Here is a 23,164-nt window from a genome sequence, read left to right as displayed (position 1 = left end):
AAGAGACCCACTACTAGCAGCGTACAACATGGTTGACCCACCCCACTACTAGCAGAGTACAACATGAGAGACCCACTACTAGCAGATTACAACATGAGACCCACTACTAGCAGATTACAACATGAGACCCACTACTAGCAGAGTACAACATAGCAGACCCAATACTAGCAGAATTCTAGGTGAGAGACCCAATACTAGCAGAATTCTACATGGGAGACCTAATTCTTGCAGAATTCTACATGGGAGACCTAATACTAGCAGAGTATTACATGAGAGACCCACTACTAGCAGTGTACAACACGGGAGACCCATTACTAGCAGAAAACACACTAGACCCACTACTAGCAGTGTACAACACGGAAAACCCACCACTAGCAGAGTTCAACACAGCAACTAGCAATATCAGATTGTGACTGTGTGAACTAGGAGTGCTCTTGAATGTCTATAGTAAAACACTAAAGTATACTTTGAAGTATACTTTCAATTCAGAAAGGGGGGAAAATAACATAAGTCAATAATCATAAAATGCAAACATTTTATTTAAGAATTATGTATGTTGATAAACAAGTTTTCAAACAAAACTATTTCAAGTATTTATTACAATTTAACCTTCCATGCAATCTTGTTCTCTGTTTTCTGTTGGGAGCCTTAGTAGACTTTCAGCATGATAATGTTTTTTTACAGACAGATTTCAGTGTGATTTTGCACCTTAACATCTTGTCAGATATGAGGTTATATTCTGTACACAGTAACACATCATGTCATTTCCACGTCTCTCTCAATCCCCACAAACCTCAGTTGTTCGGTGGGTCCATACCTGCAGAATATACATTTTGGTTAATTGCAACGAAACGTATGAAAACCTTTAGCAGTGGCTCTCTAACCAAAAAACAAGAGCACCACAAAGCAAATGCTAATACTCTTCTCTTTTTTTTTTTAAGTCAAGACATAACTCCATGAGTATTGAAGGTAGAGTTATGGAAACAGGTGTACAAAGTTTCATTTGAATATCTTGAAAGTTTCTGGGTTATGACCCGATGCAAAGGTCATGACAATACATTGACTTTTTTTTTCCAAAAACAGATGTCAGCTAAAAACTATAATGATGGCTTTGCTACTTGTATCTTGTATTGACCATAGTCTTTCCTTACTCAAATATGTATATCAAAACAAAAACTTTAATATTGTAAATTACCTTGTGACCCTGCAAACTATGAGATAATTTTCTAAATAAATAACACTAATTTTGATGCACATTTTTATAAATGCATAAACTTGATACATTTTGCATTTAGGCCAAAAACAACATCACTTTTAGCGCTCACCTGTAGTCAAAGAAGAGTTCCTCCCCTGCTTGTATTGCTCGCTTGGCAAAGATCCCTATACGGTGGTCCCCGTTCACCATCATCACCTTGGCGTAGCAGTTTGGGTTTATGGAGTGGTTTGCAAAGCGTATCTTGTTCCCCTTACGTGTTGCATCCACGACAAAGTCTAAAGTCATCACAAACAATTATTCGTTACAACTCACATCTATACGTAATTAATGTTTAATTAAGGATTGATCACATTTTTTCTTGCGTTTATGCTGTATGAACACAGTAGGGCACGCGAGCAAATTCCATGAAGCACATATCAATACTTGTATATTTACATTTGCAAAAAATATTCATTCCTATTAATAATTAGAAGTATCTTCTGCAATTGAGTATTTGTTCTTAAAGGAGAGTGACCGTCAACGTATGTTTATATAAAAGAATAGCTGATTTTTGTAACATCGTATATCATTGGTGAAATGACGTCACGCTAATCCAATCGGAGCGCAATATTGAAGTAAACAATGATGTCATAACTCCTCGAGTGTTATACAAAACAAGAGCTGTCGTAACGCCGCTTTGACTTAGAAGTGAATACATTAACGATGTAAGATTACCAAGTTTGGTTTATTTATGTCAAACCTAACTAAAACTAGAGATTGCTTTTTTGAAAAAGCGCTTGTCTCCCCTATTGTGTGGTCGTAGCTGAGAAAAAATAAATGATGGACATGAAATTTGTAACTTTGGACTGGAGACAAACCAACAGTGAAGTTTGGTTTATTCGATTATATTAAATAGTGAAGAGAAGAAAGTGTTGTTGATTAATCATGGAAAATGTAAACGAAGTTTGCATTGTATGAAGTTCCTGGGCGCAAGCGTTATTCAATTATTGATCGGAAACCATTTTTCAGCTCACAGTCATTGTGACCATGACCTTTTACCTACTGATCACAACATCAATAGGGATCATCTACATAACCAACTTGCATACCAAGTATTAAGTTCTTGGGTGCAAGTGTTCTTTAGTTACTGAGCGGTAACCATTTCTTCAACTCAAGGTCATGGCAACCTTGACCTTTGACCTACTGATCTCAAAATCAATAGGGGTCATCTACTAGTCATGACCGACTAGCGTACCAAGAATGAAGTTCCTGGGTACAAGCGTTCTTAAGTTATTGAGCAGAAACCATTTTTAAGCTTAAGGTCACCGCCAACGTATCATTTTTTACCTGAAGGTAACCTTGACCTTTGACCTTTTGATCTGAAAATCAATAGGGGTCATCTTCTAGTCATGAACAACTAGCTTACCAAGTATGAAGTTCCTGAAACCAAAGGATCTTTAGTTATTGAGCGGAAACTTTTTCTTCACTTCAAGGTCATGGCAACCTTGACCTTTGACCTAGTGATCTCAAAATCAATATGGGTCATCTTCTAGTCATGACCAACTAGCATACCAAGTATGAAATTCCTGGTTGCAAGCGTTCTCTAGTTATTGAGCGGAAACAGTTTCTTCACCTCAAGGTCACGGTGACCTTGACCATTGACCTACTGATCTCAAAATCAATAGGAGTCATCTACTAGTCATGAACAACTATGAAGTTCCTGGGTACAAGCTTTCTTTAGTTATTGAGCAGAAACCATTTTTAAGCTTAAGGTCACTGCCAACATAACATTTTTTACCTGAAGGTAACCTTGACCTTTGACCTTTTGATCTCAAAATCAATAGGAGTCATCTAATAGTCATGAACAACTAGCATACCAAGTATGAAGTTCCTGGACCCAAAGGATCTTTAGTTATTGAGTGGAAACCGTTTCTTCACCTCAAGGTCACGTTGACCCTGATCTTTGACCTAGTGACCCCAAATTCAATAGGGGTCATCTACTAGTCATGACCAACTAGCATACCAAGTATGAAGTTCCTGGGTCTAAGAGTTCTATAGTTATTGGGCGGAAACGAAGTGTGACGTACTGACTGACTGACTGACAGACTGATGGACTGACTGACGGACAGGGCAAAAACAATATGTCTCCCCATGAATGGGGGAGACATAAAGATATTACACGCAAATGATTTTTACATGGAAGGTCACCACGACCTTGACTATTGACCTTGTTACCCCCAAAACAATTGGGATCATCTAGACATCATGACCAACCTCACTTCAAAGTTTGGTGAACCTAGATCAAAGCATTCTCCTGATATTGCACGGAAATATTTTTTTACATTAGAGGTCACAGCGACGTTGACCTTTGACCTTGTGACCCCCCAAAATATAGGAGTTTTCTAAACCTCATGATCAACCTCCCTACCAAGTTTGGTGAACCTAGGTCAAACCATTCTCAAGATATTGAGCGGAAATGTTTTTTACATTGGGGGTCGCCGCGACCTTGACCTTTGACCTAGTGACCCCAAAAACAATAGGGATCTTCTACACCTCATGACCAACCTCCCTACCAAGTTTGGTGAACCTAGGTCAAACCGTTCTCAAGATTTTGAGCAGAAATGTTTTTTATATTGGGGGTCGCCGCGACCTTGACCTTTGACCTAGTGACCCCAAAAACAATAGGGATCCTCTACACCTCACGACCAACCTCCCTACCAAGTTTGGTGATCCTAGGTCATGCGGTTTTCCAGTTATCGATCGGAAACGAAGTGTGACGTACGGACGGACTGACGGACTGACGGACTACCGGACTGACGGACAGGGCAAAAACAATATGTCTCCCCCAGAGAGGGGGAGACATAATTATTCAATACATAAGGTGACTTTGATGCTGCCCTCCCACCAGCCCGCCCGAACAATGACGCAAGTCATTCAAATAACTTCATTTCCCATTATGAAATTGTGGTTAAGAATATACAAATATGCCCTTCAAAAGAAATTTAAAAAAAAATAAAAAAAAAAAAATTATTTATTTATTTTTTAAATTCAAGGGCCATAATTTGTATTTAGTGTTAAATGGAGTTATGTTTCTTGTTGTAAGATGGTCGTAAATAATTTTGAATTTTATTAAGTGCATTGAATGAAAGGTATAGAAGTTTTTTTTATTAAAATCCCAACTTGCCGTTAACTTTAACTTGCCCTAAATCTTTAACCTAAGTCAATCAGGGGCCATAACTTGTATTAAGGACAATATGGAGTTATGTAACCTCATTGGGTTATGGTCCTGAACAATTATGTGAAGTATTAAGTCAATTGAATGAAGGGTATAGAAGTTATTAATAAATATTCTAACCTGCCCTAAAAATTTAACCTAAGTTCCATAGTCAATCAGGGGCCATAATCTGTGTAAAGGATAATATGGAGTAATCTAACCTCATCATGTGATGGCCCTGAACAACTGTGTGAAGTATTAAGTCAATTGAACGAAGGGTATTGGACTTATAAGTGAAAATCCCAATTTGCCCTAAAACTTTAACCGGATGCCGACCATGGGGTGAATAGTATAGCCCTCCTTATTCTTCGAATAGTCGAGCTAATGAATGTCAAGATTTATCTAGACAGAGGACTTGGCGAATGTAAATATATGTACCGGTATGTAAACTTAATTGGACACATGCTTATGTACTAAACTTTATAAGCATTTATGTACATGTTTGAAACACAACTTCAAATCCATTACCATTATTGAGGTTGAAGAGGAAACTGCACATGTACTTGTCGTAGACCTTGCCCCGCCGGTCAGCCTCATCCTGGGATATCACCTGGAAGAGCAGGGAAGAATCTCAATCACATACAGTAACAAGTCTACTTACAATGTAGTTAATCATGAGAAACTTCATGACTAATGTAGAAGTCTATTGCTTATTTTTTGAATTTTCTACAAACCAACAACGGACCTCCAAGATTTCTACATGAATTTCCTTAACTTTTACATATTCTTTTTTTGCTCTTGTTGAATAGACTAGGTTTTCTACATGCCATCCAATATTTTAATTTCTTAACAATTAGAAATAACTTGCTAAAATCTGGGTCAAAAGTACAAGGGTGTTCAAAAATGCAAACAAAAACAATCTTTACAACTGAAGTTAAAAGATCTGACTCCAGATTTCTTGATTTATCCTGAAATTTAGAACCTCCAACTTTCATTCCTGCATACATACCTCTCCGCAGTATTCTGAGATGAACTCATTCTTTTCACTGGACTCCTTCAAGAAAATCCCCCAGCCAGCAATGTCTGAGGGTGCCAACAACAGGTGCTGTAAGTTTACAAGACATGTAAGATATTATGTAGAACAAAATAATCCACAGTCCCAGACCTTTGTTGAAAATAACAAAGTATAAACAGTGAAGTATTTTTAGTCTGTATACACAATGCTATTCTGTTATTCTTTTAAGTCGTACAATGGGAATAACTCAACAATAACAAAACCCAGAGTAATGGGCCCTGCTATTCCTGCGTGTTGTTTTGTCTCTGACAACAATTGTACCAAGTTTGAATATCTTGAACAATTTCTTACAAAGGGAAAAGTTTTTGTGTGCCACCAATTCAAACTCCACCATCAAGGCAAAGGATAATACCCAGTTCTTTAGAAAAAAGGATAAGATAAAATTTGTACTTTCTGGTTACTCACAGATTCTATTAACATGTATTTATGTTACAGTTACATTCTTAATGATTTCATTTTACTTTGTTTTGCTTTCAGCGTATCAAATTTTGTGTAAAGATTTTATGCATTGCAAAAAAGATAACAGTAATCCTAATAACCTTTTTCTGGTTCCTCTGGACATTGACATTCTTGCATGAGATCTTTTCAGTGTCGAACTGGTCAGCCCCACACATCTGACACAGATCAGGGTCACACTCTCTAACCGCCAGGTAACATGGGCACTGCTTCGTGTTGCACTGGGCCTTACACCGACAACCAGGGAAACGATTCTCACCTACCAATATACATGTATGATAAACATTTCAATTTTCTTTCGTGTTCTAAATGAAATATTTTATATTAGTTTTATTATGAAGATGGTAAATGCTGAATTATGACTCTTGCTTAGGTTTGCTTCTTGTAGTCACAAATTCTGGGGTTCAAGTCAAAAATCTGTAACCTCGGTGAAAACACAAAGGTGGGACCTCTTGGCTTGAAACCTAAGTCAAGGGCATGCTATAAAATGATGAAGCACTCGAGTCATACGAGCGAGTTTTAACATTTGACTCCTAGTAAACTGACTATACTTAAACCATGGTACATGTATCATTTGCACAATCTTCCCTACCAGACATCAAAACATATCCTAATATCCTGGAAAAGCAAGTGGAATTACAGAATCATATTTAGAAATATGTGAATTTTTGATTCGTTGTCACCCAATATTAGTTTGATATCCATTTGAAACCTTTTTTTGTGCAGCAATAAACAAGAGCTGTCACAGAGACAGCGCGCTCGACTATTCCGCCGCTTTTCGGTGTATGGATTGAAACGTTTTGGCGAAACATGCATGGATCACTGTTAGATTAGACTTTAATGCAATACATGATGTGCTGAGATATTTACATTAATTGAATGGAAAATATTTGAGGTGGTACGCAAACTTTAACATAAATTCTAAGTCGAAAAAGTGGCATAATTTTGTCAAAATGCTTGATAGAGTTACCTCCTCCTGTGTACAGGTTGGGGGCATGATGGTGAACAAGCGTGCAAAGTTTCCAAGCCAGATGTCAATGGACTTTGAAAATATTTGAGGTGGTACGCAAACTTTAACGTAAATTCTAAGTAAAAAAAAGGTGCATAATTTTGTCAAAATGCTTGATAGAGTTACCTCCTCCTGTTTACAGGGTGGGGGCATGATGTTGAACAAGTGTGCAAAGTTTCAAAGCCATACGACAATATTTGAAGTGGTATACAAACTCTTACAAAAACTTTAACATAAGTGGTTACGCCGACACCGTCGCTCGGGTGACTAGGATAGCTCTCCTTATTCTTCGAATAGTCGAGCTAAACAAAAAAGATTTTAGGCCATCAACAAATGCAAAATCGATCATTTTAGCATCAATGAACAGGTGAAAAAAGACCAAATATACGAACTGTTATAACTACAAGTATAATGTACTTTTGGTTACCATTTACGGCAGAGAATTAGCATATTTCCGGGTAAGATTCTTCCTAAGGTTGGATTACTTAGAAGAATATTGGAAAACATTTTCATGCCAAAGGGGTATGACAGATACGATAATTAAAAACCATCAACTATAACTACTACATGCTTATGCACATACATTCCGGACTGCACTGACAGAACTTCTCGCAAAAGTTCTGTGCCATGACACAGTTACAGGTCTCGTCACAGCGCGTGCCAGGGTGGTCACATGGTACATAGTTGGACACAACCTTCATGTTACTGTCTTTCTTCATCTGAACACGCGTTGAGTGCAGTGCCCACACCTTGCTTCTGTAAGCAATAATGGGTAAAAAGTATTATTGTTAGTTTCACAATTTGTAAATGTATTAATGCTAACCAATTTAAATGACAGTGTTAAGATTTAAATGTTTTTAAAATAAATAGAAATTAAAATGATAAAATAATGTGTTGCCCAATCTAGACTTATAAATTATTTTTATATCATAAAATGTCATGAGGTTTTAAATTATGAAATAAAAAATAGAAACTAGAATTCCGCAATTGTGATGTGTTGCTTTTCGGCGCTCACATCATATTTCTAAGGTTACCATGGTCATTAATATGCTTACATCAAATAGAGGGCATCTATTAACAGTGACCAATGTACATACCAAGTTAAATTGAAGACAATTTACATGCCATTCAAAAGTTATTGATAAAAAACATCAGTGTGATGCTGACAACACCGTAGACACCGTCAGTTAAGACAAAGAATGTTACATTTAAACACTGTGAAAATAGTCCAGTTATGCAGTCATATTACAACGAATCAAAATGAAGTTTCATCAAAAATTAAAAGCTATCAGTTTTCTAGTAGATAAAAAAAATTAAGAGCATTCATTTACATGGGTCTCTTCTTTGACTTTGTTTTACGTGGGGGTGTTTTCTCGCTGTCCTCAGTCAGCTCCTGTAGGTGGCTCATCTCATTGCTGGCAAACTCATACACCTGAAGTGGAGGTTTTAAATTTCTTATTATGGATTTGTGTGAAGTTGATGAGTAAGACTAGCAATAAATGTTTGCCAAGTTCATAACCTGACAGATGGTCTTGAGAAAGAAGTTTGCAACAGTTTGTCTTAAGCAAAGAAACACTCTTCTGTTTCTCACAGCCAGATTTATGGGCCTGGCCACACACAAGCTTCTACATAATGGTCCAATTGTTCAGGACTTTGTTTAAGTTAACGTGATTAACGACATCATTCTTAACTTTTAAATGTGAAATATTTCATTATGTGCTCAAATGTTTAAATATAAACAAGAACACCTGAAACAGTTGGCTTAAATCTTGTTAAAAATACTTCAAATCACAACTGAATCCATTTAACTACCATAGCAGTAACAATTTGAAGGGTAACAATGATGACATTAACAATTGTTAACTTTAACAAAGTTCTGCACAATCGGCCCATTGTCACATGTTAATGCCAGATAAAAAAATAGAACAACAATGATGAAACTGACCTTGTTAATGCCAAGGTTATGACAGTACCAATTCAATACCACAACTCTTGTCAAGGTTTTTTGTATTCTTCTCACCTGTTTACACGACTTTTCCCACAGGAGTTTGGCGATGGCACAGTAGTTGGAGCGGTACATGTCTGTAAGGACACGGAACAGCGACTGCTCTGCGCCTGTCCATTCCGGACGAACATTCTTCTCCTTCATAGGAAAACGCTGCTCAAGACTTTTGTACTTCATTTTCATGACTGACCCTAACATTAAACCATAAACAAATATATACATTAAAGGGTGTTACTTGTAACTTAAAATATCTTTAATCTGTAGGAACATGGCCGTAAGGTTATTTGTTTCTCTTTCATGTTCTCAATTTTGCGTTCATCTGGCTGAAGTTCAATATGAATAAATACATAGCAAAACAGCAAAAATATGACACAAAATTTACATCTATGATCTTTATTGAATCAGCTCCGCCTCCTGGCTGTTACTAGTGAGACATAAATTACAATTTATGATATCCTATAATACAGGACTGGATATTTTGTTTCAATACCATTTATTTCTAAAACACTCATAAATGAACAAAAGAAACTTCAAAACTAAACATCACAAATTGAGCATTGACTTTTTAGATTTGAGTGCCATTCTGACATCCAATTATCTAGACAAAGAAAAGGTCCACAATGTATTGAGGTCTGACTTCCCATTTCCATTCCCCATTCCACACCCCCACCTACCACTCCCATCATTGCTGTCCTCACTGCCACTGCCAGCGGTGCCATTGGCCTTCCTCTTCCTGTTCTTAGTCCCGCCGACAGGTGAGCTGCTCCTTTCTGACTTCCCCCCGACCGGCAGGGGTGAGCGACTCCGCTCAGAGCGCTCCTGGTCTGACCCTGACCCACCGCCAACAGAAGCTTCCTTCTCAATATAGCCAGTCTACAAAATTAAATTCAAATTTAAGCTGTTTTTAGCTTGAGTTTGTATTCAAACAGTAAAAGCTGTCTTGTTTAATGCTATAGTAAATTCACCTAGGTCCTAGGGAAAAAAGCAATATTTGAGAGCATTGGAAGAGATTAAGAGTGCCTCCAAACGCATTGAGGAGAGGTAGACCACTGATTTCCCGTATCACAATATTAGTATTGACCTTTAACAGCTTTTAAATATTCTTTTTGTCAACATTTTATAGACGAAGATGGTGTGGAAGAATCCCACACAGCAGATTTACTATGAGTATGAGGGATTCAGGCCTAAAGTAGGGTTAAAGAAGTTTAATGTGATGAAATAGTTATAGGCTTTAAACCCTGAATGCAGATTTTAACATCAAATTGCCCCAATAATAAACAAAATACTACAGTCTGGCCTGCTTACCAGGTGCATAAAGCAAGCAGGACCACAGGGCTCCGGTTCCTGTTTCCTCTCTGGTGGCTTCCTCATTGCCTTGCTGGGGTGGGGTCTGTAAGCTACAGAAGGAAAGCAGGCTAATTTATGAGCCAAAGAATCTAATGTTTAATTGCTGAGGTATTTATTTGAAAACAACATTAATATCAATACAAAATATGGCATACATAATTGGTAAGCAGTAGTGATACAATTTACCATATTTATTGTACCACATTTATTATACCACATATAAAAACATTTTCTTTGTTTTTGTTTAACCATTAATTCTCATATTAAAACAGTAACCAGTAGGCAAATATCATACTGTGCAATACCAAATGAGCCGATAAATCATAATGATAGTCAAATATACACATGCTAATTATTAAACCCTTACCTTGACAATATGGTACATAACTGTTACTACATCCACTAACCTCATGAATGAAATCATACCATTCATGCTCATGTATTATGTTTAGGGATGGCAACGAGTACCCAAGTACTCGATCAATCTTTGGAGTACTCGAGTACCAAATCACTACTTGAGTACTCGAAAAAAATCTATAAAAATCATCAAATACACAATTTACAGACGAAGAATCAGATCTGGTTAGTTGTCAAGAGGACAATTTACGGTCCCTCTAATCACCGCTGTGTACACAATTGACCCTAATAAGTTTCAAACTGTCAACAAAGGGCCCCTATATCCAATAAGCACTGATTAGCAATCTCGATTATCTAGACGCTCGAATAAAATCCGGGTTTAACTTTCCAGCTGCATTGTAGCTAATTTGCAATTTAAACTTATATATAAAATCATTAAAATGAAATGAAAAAGACAAAATTAAAAGCATGAAACAACATTTGTTTTCCTTTTATTTAATTTTTTGTTAAAGCACATAATAAAAGTCTAAAATGACCATTAATACGACCAACGCACAATATACGTCATGAATGATACATGTAAACACGATCTTGTCTTTCCCGAAAACAAATTCAATTTTTCCGAGTAATAGAGTACCCGAGTACTCGATCGAAAGATTATCCGAGTAATCGAGTACCAATTTTACTACTCATTGCCATCCCTAATTATTTTAATACTTTATTGACAACTTTTAATGGGAAGAGAAAATCTTTTATATTACCACTGCATTTAACTTTAATGTGTTACTCACGGTGGAGGAAGCAGTCATATTTGTAACATCGTCTACAGAAGAGTGTATGGAATGAGTGCATTGTTTGTTCCCTGGGCACGGACATGGCGTCCTGGCCGTCAATGTTGGGGGTACACTCCGGGGGCAGGGTGCTGGGGTCCTTCTTGTCCAATAGATCACGGTACCTGACAGTGTGTTACATTTCATGAAGAGGTCATCAAGTGCTTATTTTCATACAGTAGGATGGATTTTGTACTTTCAAAATCATATCCTGACATCAACCATGATAGTTTGTGTAACATATTTGAGAAATCAGTTTATGCATGTATTTTTTCATGCAGTCTTTGATAAAAAAGAGATGTTTATCAAACAAAATATCCAGGTAACAATCATTTGAACAAGTACCAATGTGTACATACAGGTGTTTAAGTGTCTCAGGTTTTCCTTTCTCTGGAAACACTGCAGATATGGCTTCAAACACCTCTGGTTGCTCTAGTGGAGATGTGTCACTCAACTCGCCCTCCTCTGTATTGGATATCAATTACATAAACTGCTATAAGAGATCACAATGTTCAATAATGAATAGTTTTCTTAATATAGTTTCACCTCGTGGATCTGACTCTTAAAACATACACAGTGATTTTTCCCACTTTTAAGAGAATGGTGGTGGGGCCCTTTCAAATGAGAAAAATAGCATTGTTTTTGCAAAAGGGAAAAATACTAACATTTTCGTATAATACTTTTTTTCGAACCTTTTATCAAAAAAATCATGAATGGCACTATATTATCATCCACGGCACCCCAGCGTATCATAACTTATATGATACCCTGGGCAAATCAGCTGTAAAAACGTCATACTCATGAATAATTAATAAGGTGAAATCCAGCGCTTGATTGGTCGCATGAGGCACACCTCATGCGGTGCAGAAATGGCTGAGAAGTAATGGATGTGATCTCGTTTTGAAATAATCCAATGAGTTCACGGCTTACAAATCATTTTAGGCAGGATATTGTTAATTATGCCGATAGCTCTTCACAAAGGAGATTATTTCCTTTTTATTATCGGCTATTTCACTAGTCGGAAAATGATTATGAATATTCAAGATTTACGAAGTTTCTCTAGCCAATTATATAGGTTATGATCATGGAGTGCGGATGATGTATATTGCTAGAATTGCCAAATGGTTGGAGCTCAATGCTCCTCTAACAAACAATTTTTCTTTAAAGGGGATACATGGGTTGGGGAAAAATATATGCATTTTTAGGAAGGGAATGGGGATGAATTTTAGCCCCAAAATGGGCCAAAAAATAACACTGCACTTGATACCTTCATCAGCAATCTCACAATCTGAGTCAATATGAACCAAATAAAATACTTCCACAAGTTGTTTTTGCAAGTGACTACGAGTTTCAGAAAAAATGTTTAATTGTTCATAAATTCATCAACTTTCAACAACCTATCTTGATGTTGTGATTCTCCCTAAGCCAGTTAGCCACAGCACTGACGAGGCCCATGAAGATCTCGTCATCGAGCAGGGACTTGTCTTTATCCCCATGCACTTTCCCATCATAGTTGCGGATCAGCTCCTCGATAAAGGAGGTGTCCTTCTCAAGCACCTCGTCTCCCATGTATGGAATGTTGTGCAACACTGTCTCGTCCTCAACCTACAGTTGGATATACAACACATCTTAAGAAATAATTTCATCATTCTCTCCAAACTATTTCATCATTCTCTCCAAACTACCAAAATGTGACAAGTTCAAATTTCCAAACAAACGAACACTATATATGACTAAACCTACTGAGCTAGCAACACTAGAAGGTGTCTAAGCTAGCAACACTTACAAGGACAAATTGAAAACAGTGGAAAATGGCTGTATTACATCTACCTTAAACTGAATATATAGAGCCAACAATAATCAAGACAAAAGCCCTACAAAATTGTGATTTCTCCTCAAACTACCATTTCAATAGATTTCCTGCTGTTGGGGAATTGCAGCACACATCTTGTAGAAAAACAGATCAATTTACTGTGATTCTCAAAATGGGTTTGAAATGGTTTCATACATGCAAGGGCACCAACTGGCTGGGCACCAACTGGCTGGGCACCAACTAGATACATGTACATACCACAAAGTTCTGCTGGAGCGGGGCCCAGGAATACATGAAAGGGATGGGCTTGAAACAGTTCATAACACGCAGGGGCACCGACTGGCTGGCAAACTAGATATATGTACATACCACAAAGTTCTGCTGGAGCGGGGCCCAGGAATACATGAAAGGGATGGGCTTGAGACTGTTCATAACACGCAGGGGCACCGACTGGCTGGCAAGCTCCTTCACGCAGCTGCTCACCTCACACTGAAATAGTTTTAAAAACGTTTTTTTTTTCATTCAGAATTCATCTCAATGCAAATTTTAAGGAAACTTTAGTGATGTAACAATCACTGAGTAGAATTAATTGATCTTAACTGACTACCATCAAGTCGGCAACAATCGCTGTTGTTGGTCTATAATCGATGTATAGTGCATACCTGGGTATGCAGCGTTACTGCGTATTTGCAAGATGTATAATTCCGGGAACATAAATCATATTCATACTGTGTGTGACAATGCAATTCACTCGGAGTGCTAAATAGTGATTGAAGGTACATTTTGACCCCCTGTAAAAGTCACAGATGTGTCACCTTAAACACAAAACAACAGACTTCATAAAGTGTATTTGTAAGTGATTTTTTCCTTTAAGTTTCTCGAAGTTTTAACTTTGCATTTGCTTTGTTAAAAAAAAAATGTTTGAAAATTCCCACGGAAGTAACTGAAAACCATTGACTTTTGTCTGACCATTCATGTTTCATTGGCATCAATTGATAAGAGGTATTGTTTTGAACAAAATGGTTTTTCAATGCAAGTTTAGTCAGAAAACGGATAAAAAGCAGATTGTAATGTTTCATATTAAGAGCTCCATATAATCATACATTGTGTGTGACAGGTGTTGACCCAAGGATGTCTATCTTGTGGAACAGCTGACATCTGGGCCTCGGTTGGCTGCATTTGGCCTCCTCCAGGTCTGCTTGTATTTCTGCTCTGTTCTCACTGAATAGACGCTGAAAAAAATCATCAAAATCTGTTTAAACATATAAATGTTTTTATTATGATAATCATTGTTTGCTACGTAATTATTTGACTTAATAAATATTTCCAGCACCACAATGCCTGGAGTTTGTCTGGAAAAGCGATGTTTCTGATAACAAAAATATAAAATCAGAAAATTTTCTGTCAACAGTTCAAACAAATAAATTTATTTTGTTTGAAGTTTATTAATTATTCAATAATATCATCCTGCTTATTTTAAGTTGTAATAAAAAATCTTATTTATCACTGTGATTAATAAAGACGAAAAAAATGAGAAAATAATATGAAAAACTATATAATATATCATGTCTGATATGCACAGGGATTTTTTTTGGAATTATTTTTACTGCCTGTACCTTGCAAATTGGGAAAAAAAGTCGACTTTGGGAAAATACAAAATCAGGCCAAAAAAGCTAATATAATGGCAAATATACATTTTTTATGCATGTATACATTATGCTGTAAAATATTTTGTTTATATTTCAAGAAATTCATTGCTTTTTTAATCATGAATGTAAACTGCATTTATCGTATTGAGAAAAAATTATACAATTTTTGGAAAATGGACAGTTTTTCACAGGGGGAAACAGCCTTTAGAATGCAGTTAATTGCACAAAAAACACTGCATGTTCAAGTAAACAAAATGATCTGATTTACCCTGACTAATTCTGCATGCCTGTTTTTTTTCAGGTTTCTCAGGCGTAGATATTCATTGCGTACAAATCTCTTCAGTTCACTGTCAATTACTAGATCTGTTGAAGACTTGTCTTCCTTCTCCATTGTTACAAGTGCCTGAAGGTAAGCGATGATGTTTATATGACTACAATACAAAGGTGTTGGAGCTGGGGCGACAAGGGCAGTGGCCGATGCTACAATATTTAATAGGATTGGCAAAAAATTAAATTCTGCCTTTCCATGAAAAAGGCAAGAATGATGCGGTCCTTGAAACATTAAAAAATTCACCCATGACTGTCATATAGACAGCAGACAGCGTCTGGTGAAGGTGGTGGTGGTGTTAGTAGTTTATACTCCGGGTCCTGGTGTGAGCACATTGAAGGGTCCCAGAGTGACAGTTCAACCACCGCACACCTATGCACCTACTGGCGAAGATTTGTGAGTCGGTGTATAAACAGTATTCTTGGCAGAGTTATTAAAGAAAATTGCGAAGACGCGTCTTGTTTGTGCTTGTTGAGCGATTGCACCTTGGAGATTACTTCCTTGCATGCAACGTATACAGTTGTTTTATCGAAAAAATCTTGTAGATCCGAGCTTGTTTCCATACTTATGTCTCAATCTGAAATCTGCTAACCTTCATAACTTGTGAATGATAAAGATTGTATGAAATTTAAAAATATTTAATATGTAAAAATAAACGACCAAAAGTGGATTATTTGTTTATTATGTGTATCATAAAGTACTAAAACACATTTTTTTATGATTCTCAGTCCAAGAGATCACCCTAGGGACCAATCGCTTGAATAAGGTAGCTCGACTGGCCAAAAATGCTGTCCAAATACCAAGTAACTGCACAAGCCTATGTGTGTTGTATTTAAAAAAAAAGATTTAAGCCAGAAGCTGCAAAATAGACAGATCGAAAGCTTTCATCCGAAGCTGCAAAATAGACAGATCGAAAGCTTTCATCCTATAACAGTGTAAAAAGTGTTGTTGTAAGTAAAATGGTGTTAAAGACAGTGGACTCTACAAATTGGCCACTACTAATTCAGATTGTGGTATGAAACGGGTCGGTGGAATTACCGAAATCCTGAAATCCTGGTAAATACCGAAATCCCCTTTCATTTTCATAGGTATATATCGTTTTCTTTTATACGCCCGGATTTAATACTTTATTGTGTTCGAATGTTGTATGCCGTAATTGTTGGAGGTTGGAGAGGGGTGGAGAAGTCATAGGAGGGGAAGGGGTGGTGGTCGTTGAGACTAAAACCCAGGACCCCCTTTCATTTACATAAGTTCATACAAAAGAAGAGTATGCGAGAAGGTTCTTACGCCGTTGCTTCAAAACTGCATTGTGTTTATGGCTTGTATGCCGTTGTTCGTGGTTGGAGAGGGCAGTGCATGGGAGTCAAATGAGGTGGTGGGGGCGAAAACCCAGAACCCCCTTTCATTTTCCAAAGTACCTACAATAGAGTATGCGACTTGGTTCGTATGCCTAAATGATCTAATTCATTGTGTTCATCGCCGGTTGTATGCCACACATAGTCGTTGGGGGGGGGGGGGGGGGTAGTAAAACCCGGCACCCTTTTTATGTTCATAAGTAAATACAATAGAGTATGCGAGGTAGTTTGTACGCCGGGATTAATTACTTCATTGTGTCACTGCTTGTATGCTGTAGTTGGTTGTAGTTTGAGAGGGGAAGTGGAGTCGGTGGAGGGGGGTTGGGCTGACTTAAGCGTAATCAAAATCAACGAAGTATGATAACATGCTTTGTTCATTCAATTTCTTTTATAAAAATTGTACTGTATTGGACAGCACCGCACGGTACTGCACAGCAACACACTCAAATGTGAGATCTGATAAGACAACAGACGGTAATAAAGATAAAGAGCAATACACAGAAGTTGTGTACTTTACACTGGCTTGTCATTTTGGTATCGTAGATATTGATATGTAATGTTTTAACTTCAAACTAGTAGTTCAATATCACATTATATTTTTTATTGATTTTCTTATTTTTAGTATACACATCGTATTATAGTCATCAGTGACAGCATGGTTCCAAATACTGATCGCACGATAAGAATCTGTCACAGCGGGGTGTCATTACTGATAGGTAACAGACATGGACCAATATCTCACAATGACATGTCCATATCGATATTGAGACGAGTATTTCATGTATGTATTTAAATTGTATGCTTTATGATATTAAATCTTATATTATGCCTTTATTCATTAAGTACACTTTCCTATCGTGACCAATGTTAAAATGATGTTGATGATTCGTATTTACGTGCAGTGATGGTATTTAAATGAAATTGTATTATTTGCATTTCTTTCAATAAAACATACCAAGCGATTCCACATAACAGTTGAGACACATACAAATCGTATGATACACATAAGGACAATTGTATAATCAACTCCCGCTTGATACCAATTATTCACCTTTCTTGTCACACAACTTGTTCACAATACACATTTATTATTTTTATTGGTTAACTTTATATAGCACCCTTTCGATACACGCGTTCAAAGGCGCTTTACAACGAAATAAACGGACAACTTATTACAGGCAATATCAATAAAAGGTAAGACACCTTTAAAACAATCAATATACGACATACTAAAAATACGAAAAGCAATCAAACAAATATAAAATGTGATATTGAACTTGTCGTTAAAACGTTAACATATATGAAATTGAAAGGACTTCCCGGGATTTAGCCCTTCCCCTCGTCAGACTTCCACACCCCTCTCCACCCACTAACAACTTTGGCATATAGGTCACGACCAAAATGAAGTATTAAATATCGGCGTACACACCCTAGCATACTCTTTTGTATGTAAGGTACGAGCCCTACCCTCCTTTACCTCTACTCTTTGAAATGAGGTTTGTGAAAGTAGTATTTGAGACTTCTTCATAGCCACCTTCAATTCCTCTGACTTCACCACGCATCTCAAACCACCAACTACTACGGCACACAAACCACCTCGCAGACTCTATTGTATGTAAAGTATGATCCCTACCATCCATTACCTCTACACTTTGAAATGAAGTCCCTACCATCCATTACCTCTACACTTTGAAATGAAGTATCGGAAAGTAGTTTTGAAACTTCTTCGTAGCCACCACCCCCTCCTCTGACTCCCCCATCACTCTCCAACCAACCTCCACCACGACATACAACTCACTTAAACACAATACAGTTTTAAACCATACTGCATACTCTTTTGTATGTACTTAGAAATATGAATGTTAATCATTCCCTTCCCCACCCCAACTCCTCCGACTCCCCCACCCCTCTCCAACCACCAAGGAATACAGTATACAACCCACTAAAACACAATGCAGTTTTGAAGCCACGGCGTATGAACCTCCTCACATATTCTTCTTTTGTATGAACTTATGTAAATGAAAGGGGTCCCGGGTTTTAGTCACCACGACCCCCACCCCTCCTCCGACTTCTCCACCCCTCTCCAACCTCCAACAATTACGGCATACAACATTCAGCAATAAATTATTAAATCCGGGCGTATAAAAGAAAACGATACAGTATATACCTATGAAAATGAAAGGGGATTTCGGTATTTACCAGGATTTTGGGATTTCGGTAATTCCACCGACCGGTATGAAACAAATGGGTACGAAAGTCATTCAATGAAAACACGATGTATAAGTGTAAAAAAATACAAAGAGTCTTTGAAATTTCCCATTCTTGTATCTTTTGAAAGAATATTTACTGCTTTAGGTCAAACAGAGCATTTCAGTACTTGTAAACACAACAACATGTACCCTTTCTTCCGTATCTTTTGTCCATGCAAGCAGCAGACAACAGTTTATAAAAACTCGATGAATCGAGCGCGCTATCGAGATGTTTTTAAAAAGTGACAATCTTATTCAAAATTAATACATACACATGTCTGAAAAACATATATTTTGAGTGATAAACATTGAATTACTTACTTAATAATGCATTTATGGAAAATATTTATTACTGATAACAAGATTTTAACCGTGTATTTAATAGCTGAACAGCAAAAATATTAAATGATTGGTGAGTGTTAAAATATTTATGCATTTATGCTGTCAATAGTAACCACGGCCCACTAGGTCCGGGGAGTAGCGGGGACTTTGGCTTTCGGTCCAGCCAATCCCGGGTAAAATCCCCGGCCTGTGGGGACAAACTGCTGGTAAAATCCCCGCCAAATGCTCCCGCACCCCGGGATACGAAGGTAGGGCTATTATCGGAGCGAAAACAAAATCAACGCATTCACTCGGCACTGCGGGGCCTGAAAGGTAAAACACGGCCCATTATCCCCGCTATCCTCGGTATACCTCTGGTCCTGGGGGCCGTGGTTACAACTGACTGGTGCATTACTGTCATTTACTATCGTCTGAAAAGGTAAAAATACTATGTTCTCTGCACCTTTATTTCAAATAAAACTCGTTATCTTTCATAACAACTAATCACTATTGTTTTCGACATTTATTCATCCTTTTTGGTATATTAAAACATTTGTATTAATTGTGGTAAATCTTATTTGAGTGCATCTTGAAGTTTAGAAATTAACTCACGAAACTACTTCTTACAATAATGCAATTTGAATTTAAACCATAGTCGCATTGAATGGTGACATTCACCACCTAAACAAGACATCATGTACTGCCATGAACTTGATGGCAATGAGTGGCCTCTTGCAAAAGGGAAATCAAGTCCACATGGACATTAACTATAGCTCACCTGAGCTTTTTGATGAGTTGGAGAGTAGCAAGACATATGCATGTGGGACTCTTCGAGTCAACAGAATAGGTGTGCCCTTGGTTGTAAAAAACAAAAGTAAATTGAAAGAAGGTGAAGTTGTGTTAAGGAGAAGGGATAATCTTTTAGCTATACGCTATAAAGAGAAGCAAGATGTTACAATACTGACTATAACTTTCACGAGGCAAATATAGCCCTGTTGGAAAAGAGGAATTACCGTAATGGTGACAATGTTACGAAAACGAAGTGTATTGTTGATTACTGTGAACATAAAGGAGATGTCGATCTGTTAGATCATATCGGTCACTACAACAGTCTTACCAGAAAGTCCAAGAAGTGGTGGAGGAAGATATTCTTCTACCTGATGAATATGGCGGCAGTGAACTCTTACATTTTGTATCGGAAGTTTGCGCAAGTCGAAAAGGAGAAGATAGATCACCAGAGATTCCGCTCCGCACTAGCGTGTGCACTGTTGGAAGCTGTGGATGTAGCCAGTAAACAAGTCAAGAGAGGACGGCCAGTGCTGAGTGAAATCCCAACAAGAATGGCATCAAGATGCTTCCCAGCGTACATACCGGCGAAAGAGGGAGCAAAACGGGCGAGGCCACTACGGGACTGTATTGTTTGCAACCCAAAGAAAAAGGATCGTGCAGACACTTAGCGTGTGCAAACATCTTATTGGTGTCCTGACTGCAAGGTTGCTCTGTGTTTTGCACCTTGTTTTAGAAACTATCACACTAAGAACAAGTTTAAACAGTGAAGGTGAAAGACATCTGGCAGTTGTGAGTAAAGGACACACGAGTTAACAAATGAATGAAGTATAATTTTACATGCAGAATTTATCTAACAGTGTTTTAGAACTTTCCACTGCCTTCATAAGGATTTTATTTGAAATTGAGGACTTAACAGATATAAGAAAATAAAAAAAATAAAAACAGAATTATTGATTTTTTTTACTCACCTGTTACTTGACCTGTGCGGTAAAGTCATTTTAAAATGCCCATTGTGTTACATTTTTTTGTAGTCTCTATTTCAGTACCTGGACTATCTGCTGATGGTTCTCTTTCCAAAAATGATTGTGAAGATCCAAATGGACATGCACCATACCAGCCATGCGGACAGTGAACGGATTCTGGCCCAAGACTTCCACCCAACCCTCTATTATACAGGTATATAATATAGACTGAAGCTCAAACTAGGTTGCAGTTTGAAAAACTTACGTTTTTGAACAATGCACTTGCCTATTGAGTTTGAATTATCTCTCCGCATTTCAAAGCAGGAGAAGACATATTGTTTTTGGTGTGGACGCCCATCTGTCAGTCTTTGGTGTGGATGCCCATCTGTCAGTTTATCTGTCGAGTCTCTTAAATCCCTGGAACTTGGGTGAAATGTTCACTACATCAAGACAACATTTGTAATCTACACTACATGGGTGCTTGATAAAGGTTTAATTTAAGGTCAAAGGTGAATGTCATAGGTTTCATGTCTGCTTCATATCTTCGTTATAATATGAATAAAATAATCCGCAGGTAACAAATGGAGAGTAACAGAGTCGGTCAAACATTTGTATCCATTGGTAACGGATTAGGTATTTTTAGAAAAAGTTCAGTTTTTTAGAAAAAGTTCAGTTGTATAATAATCAACATTTCATTAATCTCTTTTCTATGGATATATTTTAGATGCTGTTGAAGATGGTCATAAAGTTGCAGAAACTACAGAGATCCCAGAACCATCTGAAGATGCCCTCGGTGCATCAACAGAAGTCTTGGAACATGCTTATCATGTTCAGATTATACTGTCCGTGGTCACAATAGCATTTGAAAGTTCAGAAAGGGATGAATGAATGCCCAGTTCATTTCACTAGTTTAGCTTGATTCTCAAGATCACTTCACTCTTGTTATCTGTATGAACTGTATTACGCTCTAATCTCGAGGACCACCTTAAAGCTGAACTCTCACAGATTTACCGTTTTTCCAACTTTTTTGTCTTGGAATTGACATTTTTTTGCGAAAATATCTGCACACCAGTGATGAAAGACCGTTGGCAAAAGATCAAATTGCAGGTTTTTATATTTCCATTCCAAATTTAATGTTTTGTGGCTTAAACCGTTTAAGAAAAATGTATAAAACATCAATTTTGGAGAGTTAATATGAACATCTGCGATCTGATCTTTTGTCATCAGTCTTCTATCACTGGTTTTCTGATATTTACGCCAAAAACTGCTTGTTCCAGGACAAAAAAATAAAAAAAGTTGTTGAAACATTCAATCTGTGAGAGTGCAGCTTTAATGGCAGTACTGCCATCCACATTGAGAGAATGCGAAAATCGCAGCCCCATATCAGACTCAAACATGCTTTTTAATACAAATCACAATTTTGTGTTAATCTTAAGTACAATTTAGAAAGATCTGTATGACAGACTTCAGGTGCCATTTTGAATAAATTGTAACCCCATATTGTTGGTGCAAGTTTTTTCTTTTAAATAATAAAATATCAATAGGGCAAAACTGAAGGCAATTCATTTTTTCTAAATAAATGAATGTTATCAACCACCCTATGCTTTAATGTGCCCATATTGGTCAAATTTGCATTTTGACATTCAAGTGATTTTGGCCATGAGAATGAAATGCCTAGTTTAGTGTGTCAATATGATATACTTTATAAATAAACCCTTATCTATTCATCATTATTAGTATTGCCTTTACATGGGCAAAATTGTGTCTGGGGTATTTTTTTTTTATTATTGTTTTTGAGAACATAATTGAAATAGTTTGTGCTGAAAAGAACATAAAGACATAAAATTGACGTTTATTATACCAATATTTGATCACTATATCTAATACAACTCACATTCACCTTAACTTGTGATATTATGTTGCAGTAACTTCAGGGAAAAAAAGGAAATATGTGCTTTGAAAGATAATAAGATATGAAAAGTCAGAAAACATTGAAACTGCACATATTTACATAATTTTGTTTCATTATAAACATAATCAAGAATGGAGATAGGCCAATGGCGAAGAAAGCAGACACCTTTTTTTTGTAGTTTAATATTTTGATGTCGCAATCTCTTAATTTAATATTTGATGTTCCCAATCAATTCTCACTAGTGCTGTAGACACGTGGTATTTTGGAATAAAATTTAAATCACACTGGCATTATAGCT

General features: G+C 37.1%; 1 protein-coding gene across 3 annotated transcripts; it reads right to left on the bottom strand.

Moving 5' to 3' along the window:
- Positions 1-521: 521 nt before the first annotated feature.
- LOC128217502 (histone-lysine N-methyltransferase EZH2-like) lies at positions 522-19,070 on the bottom strand. 3 transcript variants are annotated; one of them, XM_052924666.1, is made up of 17 exons: positions 19,033-19,070; positions 15,219-15,353; positions 14,405-14,533; positions 13,671-13,790; positions 12,886-13,093; positions 11,848-11,953; positions 11,450-11,613; positions 10,260-10,351; positions 9,629-9,827; positions 8,970-9,145; positions 8,281-8,381; positions 7,533-7,705; positions 6,024-6,199; positions 5,419-5,514; positions 4,938-5,019; positions 1,326-1,491; positions 522-817 (listed from the first exon to the last, which is right to left on the bottom strand). In XM_052924666.1, exons 2-17 carry the CDS (start codon positions 15,339-15,341, stop codon positions 757-759), a joined length of 2,172 nt encoding a protein of 723 aa, XP_052780626.1. In that variant the 5' UTR covers positions 15,342-15,353; positions 19,033-19,070; the 3' UTR covers positions 522-756. The 3 variants fall into 3 exon arrangements, with proteins under 3 accessions (XP_052780626.1, XP_052780628.1, XP_052780629.1); XM_052924668.1 differs by having other exon boundaries at positions 18,981-19,047; XM_052924669.1 differs by lacking the exon at positions 19,033-19,070 and adding an exon at positions 19,011-19,026.
- Positions 19,071-23,164: the final 4,094 nt, after the last annotated feature.

This window comes from Mya arenaria, chromosome 14 (assembly GCF_026914265.1).
Source record: "Mya arenaria isolate MELC-2E11 chromosome 14, ASM2691426v1".
Taxonomy (NCBI): Eukaryota; Metazoa; Mollusca; class Bivalvia; order Myida; family Myidae; genus Mya; species Mya arenaria.
The sequence above is the reverse complement of the archived record's forward strand: the minus strand, read 5'-3'. Positions and strand labels throughout refer to the sequence as shown.

Coding starts and splice junctions, on each gene's coding strand:
- LOC128217502 (XM_052924666.1), bottom strand. CDS start 15,341: ATGGAGAAGGAAGACAAGTCTTCAACAGATCTAGTAATTGACAGTGAA. Junction 5,020..5,418: donor TCTCAGAATACTGCGGAGAG/GTATGTATGCAG, acceptor CTGCTCTTCCAG/GTGATATCCCAGGATGAGGC. Junction 1,492..4,937: donor CCTCTTCAACCTCAATAATG/GTAATGGATTTG, acceptor TGATGACTTTAG/ACTTTGTCGTGGATGCAACA.